Raw genomic sequence first — 18,607 nt, 5'->3', positions numbered from 1 at the left:
ATTCATGTACATGTATGAAGAACTCTCACTCTGGTCTATTAAAAGGTATCAAAACCTACAATACATCTAATGTACATTCCCTGAGAGGAATGCAGCTACAGTATTACAACATTGAATCACTCTAGTATAGTAACACTCACATCTGCGTTGCCCCAAAGGCGGACAGTCTGATGGGGCTCCCCAAGAGCTGCTCTCCTCTGCACAGGACCAGCGTGCTAAAGGTTAACATTTGTTTGTACTTTGTGGAATGTCAACCCCACCCACTGGAAATATAATGAGCCAAGGAGACAAATAACTTTGAATTCACAGCTGCATTGAATCTGAACACCCCCAGTGTACATCTGCGTTGCCCCAAAAGCGGACATCCTTTGGTGCAGTAGATGAGCAGCCAAAGGGGTGAGCCATTTGCTGATGTTTGGTGATGTTAAAGTGATGTTAAAGCTGCTCTATATCAATCTGGATCTTTTATCCCTTGTACCCAATTTTCCAACTCTCTGTCCATGAAATGTCTGTGAATTGACTGTATAACTATTGACTGTATAACTATTCTTTTAATGTAACCATGTATTGTTATAAATCTGTGCCAGGACATAGTTGAAGACAAGAGGTAACTTATGGTGGATTTCTCAAATGTAATTTATGACATCAAAAAGACTTCCTAAATTTATTTTGAATGATTTGTAACTAAAGTCATAAAAATAAATCTGAGAAAATAATGTAGTAAATGTACTATTAAAATGCAAGTAATTCATATACACAGCATTTTGTCTCATAGTACTACATGTAGCATAAAGCATACAATAGAATTATGCTAACAGGCATACAGTATGTACAGAATAAGAGGTTGTCGCATACACTTCAAGAAGTATTCCATTTTATATCATTCACGACAACCTTTCATCCACCCAAGAGATGTGGGAGCGCCTGAGTCCAGAACCAGAAAAATCCCCCTCTCCCTTTTTTTATAAGAGAAATTTTGCCAAAACAGCAGACTGCAAAAATGTTTTGCTAACTGTGGCAGGATGGCCTCACGGTGTGGCCAGTAAGGGTCCAAATGGCAAACTTACTTGGCAATATAGTTTTGTATCGGTTTTTGGTTCCATGACTTGGGATATCAAGCTCTTTGGGATCCAAAAAATTCATTGGTATTTCCTGTTTAAGTAAAAAAAAAAAGAAGTAAATAAAGTGTTAAATAAGCATTTCCTAATTGCATACTGTAAAGATTTGAAGCAACAAGATAGTGCAGACTAAAACCTATTTTGTTGAATACTCAGTAGAGATGTATTTTGGTTACCTTCATTCAATCAAAAAAATATAATAATTTATGGTGGTGTACAACAGAAGAACAATGCTAAACATTATGCAATGCAATGGTAACCATACACTGCCACTGCATACTGCGGCCCATATGGACTAAGAAGACTTCTACTATGAGACACCATCCTGAAACAAACCTTACAGCTCAAGACTGCCTAGTAAATACAGCTCAAGACTGCCCAGTAAATACAGCTCAAGACTGCCTAGTAAATACAGCTCAAGGCTGCCTAGTAAATACAGCTCAATGCTGCCTAGTAAATACAGCTCAAAGCTGCATAGTAAATACAGCTCAGGGCTGCCTAGTAAATACAGCTCAAGGCTGCCTAGTAAATACAGCTCAGGGCTGCCTAGTAAATACAGCTCAGGGCTGCCTAGTAAATACAGGCCATTATGGCCCATTAACTTGGATAGAATATAAGGGCGCTTATTCTATATCAGCCGAAGCGTCCAATCAGGCCGTTTTAAGCCCAAACTCCCCATTGAAGCCCAATCTGTTACTTCAGCTAATATACCTGCAGAATAAGGCCCTAGGAGTCTTCCGGCAGCAGCAGAAGGTGTCTTATGGAACACCACTGCTTAGTACATACAGGCCTTAGGCTAAGGCCCCGCTCCCTCAGTCAGCGCGTCTGCACTGCAGACAGGCGGCGCGCTGACAGGCACAGACCGCGATATGCGGTCTGTAGGTGAGCGGGAGCGGAGCGGGAGTGGGAGGGGGGCGTGGCTTGAGCACAGGGACCCGCTACTCCCCCACCTCCCTCCACGGGCTCGTGCTCCGGCTCCCGGGCTGCAGGAGGGAGCTGCTGTGGGCTGCCGGAATGTAAGCAGCTTCCTCCCCCTCCCCCACAAATGCCCTCCCCACACGCTGACACACTGACACACACACACACACACGCTGACACACACACACACACACACACACACACACACCACCCCCTATCTTGTGCAGGAAGCTGTCTGACAGCTCCCACCCCTGATTGGCTCATCTGCGCACCACGTGACGCGTCACCGCTCGGGATAACAATTTTCTTGCATCCCCTGGCGGCTGACGCATCACAGCGTGTAGTGAGCCGTGCAGCGAGGGGGGACTGGGACCTGCTCGGGAGGATTCCCCTGCTGGTGGGGAACACTCACGCGGCCGCCCGCGCCGCCGGGCGCTGCGGATCCCAGCCCTTAGCCTTAGATATGGGAGATTTTACTGAAAAGTGAGTTAAAAAGTATAACGTATAAATTAAATATTTTATTTAAAATTGTCAGTAGCGCAAACAGTTATATATTGAATTAATGGAAACATTATGGCAATATTTTAGAAATGCTTTTATTTGAGCGCTTTGCTGAATTGTTTAAATATGTTCTTTATTATCTGTAATGTTGTCATTTTCACTCTCAGTTTTTAGCTTTTATATTGCTATCTTCATATCAGTATTAAAGTTTTCTCAAGGACAGGCAGGCAGCTTTTGGATCCAAGTACAGTATTATTACTCTATTTATTAAACAGGTATATAAATATACTGAAGTTATTATGGTGGTTCCCTACAAAATCACTGACATTGAGTTGGTATACTGTACAGTAGGTCTGCTTTCTTGTTAATTATTTCTTCCTGTCCAGATTTTCTTTTACGTAAAGTCCTGCATGCATTTCTGAAGATACTGTACTATCTATCCCACCCAACAATTTTTCATTGGTACACTAATTGTTTTCAATCATTGCTCACTCCTTAGACACACCAGAATGTAGAAATGTATAAATAAATTATTATATATCTATACATAAAACACTGGCTGGTTATTCCCAACACTGGTTTGTTTGTGGAAATAATTAGTAATTTGATAAGTACTGTAAGTCCACCAGACCATTCCTGCTTAAAGAACCCAAGAAGCTAGCACTGCCCCTGAATAGAAATTTATAATAACTAAAATAATATCGTACAAGAGAAGACATGAATGAAATAAAATGGTATTCCCTAAAAAAGAACACATGTGGCTACAGGCGGCAAAATCCTTCCAATGCCTAAATATGAGAAAGGGTTTGCCTATCTCCCAGTTTATGAGGGGCAATAGGATTTGCAGTGCCCCACTGGACTATGAGAGAAAACTGGAAGAGATGTATCAACGATTTATTGAAAGAGGTTATACTGAGAGGATTTTTAATAATGCCCTCTATAAAGCAAGATTACAGAATCGAAATCCAAAGAAAGTGTAACAAGTTTCCTTTTATACATACATACAGTCCAGCTGCTAAAAAAAAAGGTCAGTTAAATACTCATGGCACATGATGGAGGGTGATAATGATATTGTCAATAGTATTAAGCAGCAACCACTTATGGTTTACCAACGCAATAAGAATGTGAGAGATCTATTAGTGCGAGTGGATCTGGTTGATAGAGAAAAGTGGCTAATCCTCTTTCAACGAAACAGAGTTGCTATTCATGTAAAAAGTGTTGGACGTGTAATTCATTCATTCAGGGTACCTGTTTTTTTCACCCATATACCGGTAAAAATAAATGATATTAACTGTTATATGAACTGCCTTAGCACTTTCTGTGTGCACATGCTGAAATGTCAAAGTAGTAAAATCTACAGTACTTTGGTAAAACCAACAATTCAGACGGAGATTAACAGAACATAAAAGTAACATTAAATGTATTAATGAGAGAACAAAAAGTGAAATGTTGAGGGAGGATGAGAACACAGTGGCACTTCACTTTCTGAGAGAGCCACCCTGATTACACCTTGAGAGCAGGGCCACCAAGAGTGGGGACAGCCGGGGCTGGTGTCCCGTGCCCGCTGGCTGGGGAGGGTGGGCCCGGCCGGCATTGCAAATTTCCCCCGACCTCTGGCCAGGCCCTGCTGCCAGTCACGGTCGGGCCCCGGCTCTCAGGTGCCTGCAGGATCTTTCCTCTTTCTGTCCCACACCGCTGAGCTTCCACTGCCGGTGTGCGACGGGGCTCTGACGTCAGCATGCCGGAAGTAAGCTTGGCCTAGCTTTCGTCGCGCCGTGCGCTGATGTCACAGAGAAGCCTATTGGATCTATACTTGTGATGCTTCTGCACCCAGAGGTATCAATATTAATCAAGGATACATGTGTTTCATTGAGGTAAGGCAACAACATGCTGTCTTTGGCATTGGTTCTTCTAAAATACGGTTGCACCATAACTGAATGAATATCTACTCGTTTTTCCCCCATATATGTTCAAGGTTGGCATGATATATTCACCAGCGGACAATTCTGCATAATGGGTGTTAGTATATGTCAATGACCATGAACTATGGGTCTATTGGTTTACCTTTATCCCTATATATTGATTTTTAATTTGTGTATTCTGGATTCTCATCCTCTCCTGACATGTAACTCCCTGATAATAACAATATCCTGTACTTAATCAGCCTTATTTGTACCTTTTAGTTTGTATTTGACAATTTTTTCAAAACAATTTTTGGCCTTTAAAAAAAAATATTATTATTTGTATTTATTATTAATATCTTTAATTTGTTAAGGTCTCTGATTAAATAAGTTGTAGCAATATACAGTATGAATCTTTGGGTTGCCTATAAATGATACACATCCCACAGTATGGTAAATTGTTAATTAGGTAGAATATTTTTCTCCTAGGCAATAGCTCTATAATGGGAGATAATGTTACTGTTAACAGCGGTGCATGATTGCCATAGAGTTGCCTGTAAGTGATATTTTTGGGTGTACTATAAGAGGAAGACTATGAAGATATTACATCATATTTAAATATTTTTTTGCAATAAATTAGGGTCCCGTTGGTATGAACTGAGATTTGTTGTGGAAAATAGATTATATATAAAATACTCTTGTATTGAGTTATTATGCAGAATAATAGTTAATATGATCTACATGTGTATTTTATTTTGATTGATTCTGTCTGATTATATTAATTTCCCCTTCTTTTGTGGTGGTTCTGTATGTTTTTCACATTTTTCTTTCTCACTTGTTTCTTTCTTTATTGCTCTCTGGTGTCATGACGTCACTCATGTCCTCTGATCTTGGATGGGGAAAGAGCTTGTATTTTGGTGGTTCTTTAGGCAATTAGCTGATCTCTATATAAATCACTGTATGTGATACCGTTTCTAATGCCCTGACGAAGGTGTGGTTATAACACCGAAACGTTGACTTCAATAAAACGCTTGTTATTTTTAAAAACAAGCCTGGAGTGCGTCATCTTCAAAGTTCTATGTAAATGTGAGAAAGACCAGTAGAAGATAACACGTCAGATATTATAATATATACTGTAATTTAGCATACCATAAATTCTTTATGGAGCAAATTGGAGTTTGAAAACACATCACGGAGCTGCTGTCTCGTCAGGACACGGTTAGCTGACTGCAGGTATTTGATGGCTACTTTTTCACGTGGCGTAGGTACTGCATTGAAAGGTTCAACAATGCCTAAACCACTCATATCCAAAGTAAGTGACACATTGGAACCTCTCCTGCAAGTAAAAAAAAGATGTTAGTCTTCCTGATGCTTATTTTATTACTATATCACAAATTCAGGTTGAAGGTGGCATTGAAACATTATTTAACTACTAGGAATCATTTCTAACAAACAGGTCATTCCACGAGAATAACCAATGGGTGTTGCAGGACCATCAGCAATTTGGTCCAATTTTTATTAATAGGTATCGCATTGTAACATTCAAATCCAACTGGAAAAATGTTTTGGTCACGTCCAAAGTTTTTTTTAAAAAAATGCACTTGTGGCCCTGTGCTAAGCATTAATTGGGGGATCACCCACAAAAGTCACATTTAAATACAAACAGTTTGTTTTTATTGAACAAAATTCAAAACGTGTTTTAAAATAATACAAATATTACTACAAACATTTTATTTATCTGCACTTGTCAGTTTCTGTTTTTTTTTTTATATGCAAAGTCACAAATAACATCATTAAAATAATACAAATATTACTACAAACATTTTATTTATCTACACTTGTCAGTTTCTGTTTTTTTTTTTTATATGCAAAGTCACAAATAACATCATCAAATTTGATTTTATTAAGTGGACATAAATGAAACAGTGTTTCATACTGTAGGTCAGTGCTTCCAAATCCTAAACACAAAATAACAGTCCATAGACAATTTTTTTTTAGCAATTTAGAAGTGCATTTTTCTAAAATATTAGACAGCCCAGCGACCAAAAAAAAAAAAAATTCACTTGGATTTGACTGCTACACTGCAATACCCATTAATAAAATATAACAAATTGGACTTAATTGCTGATGGTCATGCACCAAATTTTTTTTGGTTGTTTTCATATGGAACACTTGTTTTATTTTTAACAATCTGTTCTTCCTCTATTGACTACACTATACCCATCTACCCTCTTAGTTTCATTGGGCCAAGCTAGATCACATACTATTTGCTTTGTATAAATGTAATCATTTATCAAAGTCACTCAGATACTACAGTATCTCCATCATTAGACCTTTTAATAGCAAATTATTTTGATTTTCGATATAATTTTAATCATTATGATATATCCCTTAATTCTTTACAGCTGTACCGGCACTACGCAAAGCATACGGTGAGTCATTGACCAACATTTGACAGATTGAAAAAGCCCCTAGAGTATAATGTCAAGATAAACATTTCTCTGAAGAGCATCTTTAGTATAGTATAGCAGCTTGGTAATGTGGAGATTATAATATATGTTTTGGAGAACATACATAAATACATACATATGCATGTAAATCAATTAGCTCACTGACACTCAATCTCTCTCTCTCTGCTTTATAAACATACATATTAAAGTTTAGTTTAAGGACAAAAAACGTTCTCTTTTTAATATTCAATTACTGTAGATAGGATGAACAATACTGAAACAGGATAAGATGTAGTTCAGAGTTCCAGTAGCCATATTAGTCCTGGAGAAATGTACATTTGTTGTAGGTTGTGACAGTTTTAGGGGACCAAATTTCACAGTTTCTTCTTCAAATATATTGACTTATTCAGTGTACTAAAAGAACAAGCCTATGAGACTTTGAAAGTTGTGTGCACTATAATTTTATCTATGAACAACTCTAATTTTGATACCCTAAAAAAAAGGTATCCCATCATACAACAAACCTATATAAATAACAGTAATTATAGCACTAAATTGAAACTACAGTGACATTTTTATAAATAAATACAATTGTTCATTTTGTAAGAATATTGGCAAGATTTCTGCTTAGGGAATAACGTAATATAATTTAGGCGACGGAGGCATTTACAAAGAAAATAAATAAATACAAATGGAATGCAGTGCTTATTATAAATCTCTGTCCATCACATTGAACCACCTCATACTTCATGGTAATAATTCATGGAAAATAATATGTATCTCATACCCTTTGCCCTAATATAAGTACACGATTCTAAAAAGCCCGGGAGCCGACACATTGTTTTCACGTTTATATAATGTCAGTCATTTCTTTAAATACTCCATGCAGTGTTTATTCAGTTCCCTCTAAATACGAAACGCCCGAAGTGCTGATCAGTTGTGTTTAAGTTCACTTTAATGGTTTGGGACATTGTGTGAGTATTGTTGCTGCCCTGTTAAAGTCAATGCCCTTTTAGCCCTGGAATTTCAGAGAAGGGAGTAACTTCCTCTTGTGATCTCAGTCTGCAGGCCCTTAGCTGGGTTTCTCTGATGATTGGATTATCTGATGAGCTCCAATTGCCAACAAATGTGCAGGTGGAAGGAAGACATTAATTAGCTGGAAGAGCTGTTGGCTGTGATTGCGGATGAGGGACTTGGTTTTATCTCAAAGATCTCCTCTCATGCCAGTTGAAACCAAAACACCATTCCCAGTGGGACCCAAAGCTAGGAGTGAAAATGAATTGTACACAGCATACATACATTAAAATCGGTGTCATGTTTGCTGTGGACCCTGATTACATTAACCCCTGAGAGGTCAATAGTTACATATATTTGGTTTTCCTTATGCCGTTGATGCCTAATCTGAAAACAATGTCAATAAATGACTGAAGATATAATATTCTTACCATTAGCTGTCACCACCTTCACTTGTCTCGTAATTACTTATTTCAAATGTAAAAGTACAAATTTTGCTCTTCTAGTTTGCCCTGTATTAGGCAGAGAAACTGTATTACCTTGAACTATAATAAACAAAGATGTTTTTACATTCTACAGGAAGAATTGTTTTTTCAAATATTGCAATGTGGTTTAACACAGCAAAGCTGCTTAACTACTCAGAACACTTCTCAACTTTTTGGAACACTAGTGATTTACGTTCTTGTTTAGTACTGTAGGGTCATTGCCTGAAGCTGATGTTTATAGTCAGGATACAGGTTTTATATCTTACCGCACTCCGTTTAGATAATTATAGTCGCCATAGTTTCTCTCCATAAAAGGTGCAGGCATTTGTAGAGTGGCCGGGATCCCACTTCAGCCACTTAGTTAAACTTGGAGCTGGATATCTGCGGTTGCTGCCATATTCTAATAAAGTCTTACACAAGACATTTTAGCATAATAAACTGTTTATTTGCGGGTTGTAAACGCACAACGTTTCGGGAATCTCCCTGGGAGCTGATTTTTATAGGAAAAATGAAAATGGCACCAAGTACTGTCAAAGGGTATGGGGAAACTTAAGTGTCACTATCATTTCAAAGGCTCTCTGGCAATAGAAGGAAATGCAAACGGGAAAAAACGGAGCACAGCGTTTCCAAACAATCTGGGGTAAACATCCAGTAGTTAAAAATAACTCTTTGATAAAGCGCTATTATAGCATGACACGTTCAGAGTATGTATCTGTACACTTCCATGTTGTCTACAGATTAATAAAAGTAATTAATTAATATTAAATTAATAAAAGTAATTTTTTTAACTACTGGACGCTTAGCCCCAGATTATTTGGAAACGCTGTGCTCTGTTTTTTTTCCATTTGGATTTCCTTCTACTTACACTCCGGCTGGATGCACGCATCTCAGGACAGTATACACCAGACCCGTGAGTACTGTTATCTTGTACATGAAGATGAATATGATGCTCTAGGGGTTCTGCCTATTAATAGGAACTATTGAATCACAGTTGTTGTTTCAAAATGACAGCTGTAGGCTTTTTAAAAACTCCACATACAGGCATTTCTTATACCCCTTCAATTAAGTTTATTGTTTAACTCACTGGTGTTACAATAATTTGTCCGTCCTCCAATAAGAGACTAACAACAGGTGTTGATACCATTACCAATCCTTACTCAGATGCACTGATGTTTGAGACTTTGGGGTCTATGCAGTAAGCAGCGAAAAAAAGCATTAGCCAGTTTTGCAATTAGCCACGTTTGTGGCGTGTTAAACTCGCTGTATGCTGTAAGGGGCGAATCCCTGGCGAATGAATGCGCCACCACCATTTGATATAATGGCGAGTAACCGGTGGCGAGACGCTGCCGAGAAGCCGTCCCCTGCCGAGTTGTGTTTGCAGCAGAGAGAGACCCGTTGCTCTCTCGGCGCAAACATCGGCACATTAAAAATGATTTAATATACAATTTTATTCATAGTGTACATGTGCAGGGGGTCTCCGGAGCTGAACCGCATTGGTTTTTCAGGTCGGGGGACCCCCTGCTTCCCGAGATACAGGCCCCTTTATGAGGTGCCGGTATCCCTCTGCGTTTAAAGGTCCCGATCACGTGACCGCGGAATGTAAACAAAGCAGAGGGATACCGGCACCCCATAAAGGGGTCTGTATCTCGGGAAGCAGGGGGTCCCCGGACCTAAAACAAAAGCGCTTCAGCTCCGGAGACCCTCTGCACATCTACACTATGAGTAAAACACACATATCAATAAAGACTCCTTCCTTACCTTACAGGGTATCTGCTATGGTAGCGAAGCAGCATGAATATATTTTTAATAATACTGTACAGTGAGCAGGGGGTCCCCTGAGCTGAACCGCATTGCTTTGTGGACCAGGGAACCCCTGCTTCCCGAGTTACAGGCCCCGGTATGTGTGATCGGCTGGGCAGTGTCGCCGCCATGTTTATAGCGTCCCATACGCTACGTGCCCACAATAAAGATGGCGTCGACACTGTAACCGATGCCCCAAACTGGGGCCTGTAACTCGGGAAGCAGGAGGTCTCTGAGGCAGAAATCAATGCGGTTCAGCTCAGGGGACCCACTGCTCCCGCACAATATTATTAAAATACATTAAAGCTGCTTCATTATCATAGCGGATAGCCGCTAAGGCAATGAATGGGTTAACGCATAATAGCATGTTTATTGGGGACAATTGCCCCCCAATAAACATTGCAATACACAACATACAATACAGTAATGGGCAACATTACTATTATCCACAAATAGATAATAGTGAATGTGCCCATTTAAAATACATAAAGAACAATAAATACATTAAATACATATAGCACTCACCCATATAGGCCACCCTCATCTTCATCCTGCCCATGCCCCATCCACTTCTGCAAAACAGAAACAAGAATAAAAACATCCAATGTAATGTCCCCTAATCCCTTAATCACCGTAGCGGTTTATAACCGCTACAGTCATTAAGGGCTTAACCCACCATCACCCACATACACTACCCCACTACCCCCCCACCCCATGAGGCCTAACCACCCTCACCCACTACCCACAAGGGAGGCCTACCCACATACCCTTGGGGCCAATACCCCCTCCCCCCACCCCAACACATACAGTACAATAATGTGCCAAATAACTATTGTCCAGATAGGGATAATACATTATTTGGCCATTATTAAACACATTAACTAGCACAGTTAAATAAAGAAAATTCTACTGATCTCATCAATAAGAAGGCCCAGTCGCCAGCATCATCCTTGTGGTCCGTTGCCAAAATAATACATAGCCAATACATTGCAATGACATTCACATATCAATGAACCCCTTAATCACCTTATCGGATACTAACCGCAAAGGTAATTAAGGGGTTAAGCCATCACGGCCACATACCCACCCTTCACACATTCCTTTGTACAGTGGCTTCATCATGAATTTTTTTTTACAATAAAATAAAAAATTATATATATATATATATATATATATATATATATATATATATATATATATATATATATATATACAGTGGTTGACAAATCACCAAAAAATCTACTCGCCACACAAAAAAATCTACTCGCCACCTAGTACCAAACATGTGCTGCTTGGGCCAATATTTACTCGCCCGGGGGTTAAATCCACTCGCCCGGGGCGAGCAAATGTATAGGTTTGTCGAACACTGTATATATATATATATATATATATATATATATATATATATATAGCAACTGTAAATATTCCTGTATATTCATTTGCATGTCTTAGACAGGTCTGCCTGTCTTTCACCATTATCACCCAGCAAACAGCACTTCCACTGCAGCAAGGGATTCTGGGAAATGACATGCAAATGAGCACACAGTGCCACCTTTTATCTCATGCTCACATTACGTGAGCAACCCTTAGTCAATGCATGCTGCTTTAAACACAGCTTTTAAGCAAGGACTTGGGAGATGCAAAGTCAGTTAACCCACTTAACTTAAGTCAGTTAACTGACTTGGCATCTCCCAAGTCCTTGCTTAAAAGCTGTGTTTAAAGCAGCATGCATTGACTAAGGGTTGCTCATGTAATGTGAGCATGAGATAAAAGGTGGCACTGTGTGCTCATTTTCATGTCATTTCCCAGAATCCCTTGCTGTAGTGGAAGTGCTGTTTGCTGGGTGATAATGGTGAAAGACAGGGTTGCAGACCTGTCTAAGACATGCAAATGAATATACAGGAATATTTACAGTTGCTTTATGCTTTACTGTGGAGGGTTTTAGTCACTTTTTTTACCCACCATAACCTTAATAGTCGTATATATGCTTAACAAAAACATGCTCCAATATAAATACCACTTATCCCTAACATCCTCAATGAAATACAATGCTATTTCTTAAACAAATGAAATGTCATCATCCAATCTAAAGCATCAAATTCCAATCCAAAGCCTCAAATGTCACTTAAAACATTGCATTTACATTGTATACATGCTGCATAAAATGTAAGCAACATGTAGACGCAGCAAATCAATGTTAACAATACAATATTCCAAAGAACCATTACATCAAAAGAAGTATACTATGTAATCCAATAAATTCACCATCAATCAATTTGCATACATTAATTACATCCCAAAACAATTAAAATACCATCCATACCAATTACACAATTAACTATAGCAACCTTTAAAGAGAACAAGGTACCATCATACAAAATAGGACACCAAAAATTAAAATATACAAAAGCAATCCTCACCATGACCTAAAGTACAGCATAGAAGCCCAAAAATTACATCTATCTAATTATAAAATACATTGAACACACATCTATGCATAGCAGCATAGCCAAAATCATTTAACATAGTGCAAAGCAAGCTTTTCAAACACTATCATTTCTTACCCTGTATGTATATATCTCTCTAGACATACATACATAAATACATACAGTGGCAAGAAATGATGTACAATAAAAAAAACACATGTAAAAAGCAAAAAAAACCAAAGTAACATAAAATACATTTCTTTAGTTCACTTACCATTACTTGACCCACTCACCGACTCCCGTTGAACAGCTTACTCACGAACCAATCCACGAACAGGAACCCATAAAATAATAAACTTTAAAATAATAAATCAAAACAATCCACGGGTCTTCTACTTGTAATCCATCTTCATCTGTATTCTTCTTTTTTTCAGCTGCGGCTCTCTTCTGGGGTCTTCTTCCCGTCTGCTGCCACACCCTGGTCTTCTTCGGGAGGTCCTTCCTCCTCGGCGTCTGGCTTTAAAATGAGACGACATAGGCTTTTAAAGGCCTATGACGTCACATTTTCGTCATGGTTTCCACGGCCCTGATTGGGCCGTCAAAACCATGTGTTTTGGCCGATACAAAATAAAATGATGACGTCACTTAAAGGCAATGAAAGCACAGCCAATCAGAATGGCTTTGCTTCAATTGCCTTTAAGATGAAGTCATGAAAGAAACATGGCCGGCCTCACATGGTACGGTACCCAATCAGAGCGTGGGAACTCCATCCCAACTCTGATTGGCTCTAGTAGACCATGTGACAGAGGTTTGGGGGAGAACGGATATGACATCAGTGAAAGCCTGTCACATGGTATTAGAGCCAATCAGAGTAGGGATAGACTTCCCACGCTCTGATTGGCTACCGTACCATGTGAGGCCGGCCATGTTTCTTTTCAAGGGTGAGTGCTATATGTATTTAATGTTTTTATTGTTCTTTATGTGTTTTAAATGGGCACATTCACTATTATCCATTTGTGGATAATAGTAATTGTGCCCATTACTATACTGTATGTTAGGGGGTAGAGGTGTTGTTGGTGTATTTATATATATTTATTTAGTTAGTGTGGGGCTGTTTTGTGTGTTTTATTTTTATTGTGGGTAGCGGGGGTGGGTGAAGGGGGTATTTAGCCCCAACGGCGGTTTGTTTAGGGCTTGCGGGTGGGTAGCGGGAGGGTTTAACCCCTTCATGACCGTAGCGGTATTAACCGCTACGGTCGTGAAGGGGTTATGCGCACCCGCAACCCCCCCGCAAGCCTTAAACAAACAACAATGGCTAAATACCCCCTTCACCCACCCCCGCTACCCACAATTAAGCCGCTAAGGTAATGAAGTGCCATTTAAAAGCATTTTTCCTGCCTCGGATGCATGCCGGGGGGCTCCGGTGCTGGTATTATTGGTATCCGCTCCGGAGACCCCCGGCATCAATCCCAGCCAGGAAAAAGGCCAGAATTTTTTCTAAGTGCCCATCAGCAGCCTCTCACCATCAACTAGCCAACTTGTTTTTGCGTGGCTGATTCGGCATAAAAACGCCATTCTAGAGTGGCGAATAGCGCCGCTAAGCTACTCGCCACTACTAGAATACAGCGGGGCGGAAAATGTGTCTATTTTAGGCGCAAAGTGCCTTCTCGCCTCGCTACTGGCGGAAAAAAAAACCGCCAACAGCTGGCGTTTTTTTTTATTCTCGCCACTTTCTCGCCCTTTACTAAATAGGGGTAGGCTTTTTTGGCGGGAAACGGGCGAGAAGTGCCTTTCCGCCGCTTACTGCATGAGGCCCTTTGTCTCTATTTGCTTGATCTCTGGCAATATTTAATCCAAAAATGGTGGGTCTAAATTTGTTCAATAATTCCCAACTTGTGGGACAGGCAATGTTTTATTTTGACGGTCTCTGTAGTTGAAATTATTTAAAAAAATCTTTTTTAACCAATTTACTACTGGTAGGCTTATGCCAGTATTTGTTATGAGAGAGAGTAGAGATGGGGGCAAAACTTTCAAAATCCATTAAGCAGAATTTTTCGAGTTTTCCATTAAAAATCCATTCTGCGGTGTAAAATCCATCGACGGGTTGTTCCAGCTTAAATCCATGCGGATTAAGCTAAAACGGCAATTGGATTTTACCAATCCAATCCGTGAATTTCCATAACCCGGAAAAAAAAATCCGGAAAATGTGAATCGCCCTTTTTGAGACTGATTCACGGAAATCCACGGACCAAAGGAACCAGTCGGTCTGCGGTGGATCCAAATCTGCAATTATTTTTCACCCACCTCTAGGAGAGAGGCAAGTAGCAATTCCACTTCAGCCTTTCCATTGTTCTCCTTCTCTGCTGGCCCTTAGCTGAAACTAGTTGTTTGCATTGAAGTTGGCTGATTGAGCGTACTATGTCCCTTATTATCTTGCTTCCTCAGTCTCCTGCAGCCTTCGTCCTGTTGCCTGACTGTCATAGTGAACATTTTCGCGCCGAGTTGATTTTGTTTTTCTTTGTGTTATTGGTTGAAACACGCACACCTTATCTAATCATAATCTGGACTGGGCAATGTATTTATGACATTAATTATATACTTAAAAATGATGGTATGGCAGTAAAAAAATTCATTGTGATAACATTTATCAGTACAACTACTTGTATCAATCTCCTGCAGCTGTCCTAATTAGTTGGAAGTTATAATCTTAACACACTCCATGAAGAAGATTGTATTTCTCACAAACCAACTGAAACTGACTAAGGCCTGGGACATAGTGATTTAATCAGTGCGGAGGCGTGCTGAGGCTCAGGGAAAGCGGTGCTTTCCCTGGCCTTACACAGCGCGCCGTCCGTGGGCATGTCGGGGGCGGGTCTGGGGGCGGGCCAGTGACGTCACGGAGCTGGTTCGCCCTCATTGGGCGAACCGCTCACGTGACCGGCCCTGCGCTCCGGCGAGCGCCAAATTTGAAAACTTCTTGAGACACACCCTTACCCAAGCAAGCGGACGCGTGCGCGAGCCCCTGCTAAAGCTGCTCTCATTGTGGCTGCAGGGGCTCAGTGCCGAGTGTGAGCGCGGCTCAGCACGGCTCAGCCTTGCTCACACCACTATGTCCCAGGCCTAAAGTAAAAGTGAAAGGAGATACCGTACGAAACGAAGTGGTGGTGATGCTGCAAATTTCAAAATGTGTTTTGTCATTTAATTAATGTTTAATTAATGTTATTATATTAATGTTATTATTACAATAGTCTCATTAGTTCCATTTGTGGTTTATTAGACAGATCAGTAAGCTTGAACTTGAAATTAGACAGTTCTAATTAGCAATCTGTAGCAAATGTAAGAGTTTGGGCTGAAAGATTGTAGACACAGAGTGTCTAGATGCATGACTTAAAAACATGGTAGATTTATATTGTATAGCAATAGAAAAATCAATCAAAACTGGGGATTTCGGCGGTGTCATTGTTCCTCATTATTGGAATGGTATCAGATTTTCTTACATACAGAAATTCCTCATTTGATAAAAATGCATGTCCAAGAATGCTAAACTAGTCAAGGTCACTGTGTGCCGGTTACAATATCGCCATAATTCCCACAATCCCAGGAGTAGAGTAGAAATAGCAATGAAAGACCTGTGATAAACTACCATCTTTAATTATGAGGGATATTCTGCTATATACTGATTAGAGACCTGATATACAGTATTATTATGTATTATAGTTAGACTACCTTTTCCTTACTGCATTTGTAAATTGGTAATTGCATTATTGTATGTTCTGAGCAGAACATAGAGGCCGTAGAGAAATAAGTAACACTGCAGAATGTAAATAACATCCTCATTGTAAATAACATCCTCATTAGATTTTCTGATCTGGCTCCATGAAAAGTATACACCACTAATTAATGCTAATCACCTTAGTGGCATACTTAGTCATTTGGACTTCTAACTGCACGTACAGTATAATAGCTCTCAGGGCTAATCCCCACAGTTTACATTGTTTTGCAGTTTTACAAACCTCAGCAGGTCACAGTGAACTGAGGAAACACTTTTGACAAGTATTTCTAGACTAAGCTTGAAGCAATCAGTATCAGGCTAGGACAGGAATGACTTTGTATCCTGTAGCGGAAAGCAGCTCACACGAGAGCAATTGTAGGTCTCTATATTCTAATCACACTTTCTCATTTACTGCCAACTAGTTCCTGTTTCTACCCTCTGCAACGCTGCATGGTACAGCCAGGGGAACTGACTTTTCCAGATTGGAAGCTTATGTTTTCCTGCAGAGTAACTCTCTAATCAAACTGAGCTTCATCACGCAGTCTTTAGCTAAGAAGCTTCAAAAGTTACCCATAAATGCTAGGGTCATCCAATTCCCAATTCTTATTTCATGTAGTTTTAAAGAAGAGGAGAATACAACATCAGAAAAAACAAGAATTGTGCGCAGAGATAAAACATGATATTTATATTTTGTTTCCTTTCTCGTATAACTTTTTGAATCAAGACATGCGCATCTTTCGCTGAAGGTTCGTGAAACCGGTGGTTTAAATCTGCAATATGTTTATCAAAAACAAGAAGCTTTGCAAATATTTTTTTCCATGGATTAAAAGTCAAGCAGGCTGGATAGGAGCCGCCAGAGCTCCGCGCTGTGTTAGAGTGCAGGGGCGGCCATCTTGTAGATGGCCATGCGCAGAGAGTGCGGCAGCCATCTTGTTCTCGTGCATGTGCAGGAGTAGGTGAACATGCGCACTGAGCCGGCAGTTGCGGCGTCCATCTTAAGGGCTCAGCAAGCTGTGGTGCGGTACTACATGTCCCATAGTGCTTAGGGAGGTAGGCACCACATGGGGTGTATGAGCCATTAGGGCTCGAGGAGGAGGAAAGAAGGTCTTTGGCACGAACAGAAAACGTGTGCCAGTCGGAAGGAGGAAGGCAACAGGGAATGTCGTGTCCAGGGAGCAGTGCTTCCCTGTACTAGGCCTAGACTTGCCCCGTAGGCCCCAGTTAGGCCCTGAGTCTCCACAGCCTGAGTATTGCAGAGAAGGCCCCAGCATAGGGACACTTCCCCTTAGTATACAGTGGTACAATTGCACCGGTGATCAGAGTGATGAGACCGCCGTGCGGTGCCCTGTGGCCTGGGACCAGGCCAGGGCCCTATAGACATTGTGTGAGACCCTCCATCTGCAGATCGCACTTCAAAATGCGGATCGAACACGTAAGGAGTGAGGGGATTATTGGAGGCCCCACATCGTGGGACCAGACTGATTCTCTATTCCATCAGCTGTACCTGGGTACAGGAGTGCCCAGGCAGGTATAAAGTGAACCAACGTTCACAGGGGTAGCGCTACCACATACACTCGGTGGGATGGACACTGGGAAGGACACCAGGAATATTGGTACCAATGCACCCTAAGTACTTTGGGGGTACTCACCCACGTTATTGTTGTATTATACTGTGTGGTACAGTTAATAGTTATGGATGTGTGTTCATGTGTGGTACAGTTAATAGTTATTGATGTGTGTTCAGTAAATGCTCATTATATACCTTGTGTGTGTATTCATTACTGTAATAGCTCCTGTGAGGGTTATCCCACCAACAATGTGATCCTAAAGGTGAAAGAGCTCACCCCAGGCTCCCAGTGGTGGAGGCTTAGGCCTCCTGTGAGCAACAGGTATAGCAGCATGTGTAGTCACCTGCTTTGTTTCCCTTAGGCACAGGGAAAAGGGGCTACACAACTTTACCTCCTTATTCTGTATACTAGTCTCACCTCATACCCATCCCGTCAACCTCCCTCCCCTCTTCCTTTCTCCTGTTCCCACTGGAATACATGCTCCCTCTCTTAACAAGTTCCTCTCTGTTCATGACTTTTTTTTCTCTCACTCTCTACTCCTTTTTGCTACAACCAAGACTTGGCTCACTCTGTCTGACTCTGCACAGGAAGCTGCCCTCTCTTATGGTGGTCTTTCTTTCTCCCACACTTCACTCCCTGATGACAGGGGTGGTG

At 40.6% G+C, this 18,607-nt stretch overlaps 1 protein-coding gene across 4 annotated transcripts in view; it reads right to left on the bottom strand.

Annotated features, from left to right (window-relative positions):
- PTPRR (protein tyrosine phosphatase receptor type R) overlaps window positions 1–18,607 on the bottom strand; it is a 261,570-nt gene that overhangs the window by 32,241 nt on the left and 210,722 nt on the right. For all 4 annotated transcript variants that reach the window (XM_075600241.1, XM_075600243.1, XM_075600242.1 and 1 more), the window contains 2 exons: window positions 5,588–5,774; window positions 1,068–1,152 (listed from right to left, as the gene is read on the bottom strand). In XM_075600241.1, the coding sequence (XP_075456356.1) occupies window positions 1,068–1,152; window positions 5,588–5,774 (272 nt within the window). The remainder of the gene's footprint in view (window positions 1–1,067; window positions 1,153–5,587; window positions 5,775–18,607) is intronic.

Source organism: Ascaphus truei, chromosome 5, assembly GCF_040206685.1.
Source record: "Ascaphus truei isolate aAscTru1 chromosome 5, aAscTru1.hap1, whole genome shotgun sequence".
Taxonomy (NCBI): Eukaryota; Metazoa; Chordata; class Amphibia; order Anura; family Ascaphidae; genus Ascaphus; species Ascaphus truei.
This window is presented reverse-complemented; position numbering and strand designations above follow the sequence as displayed.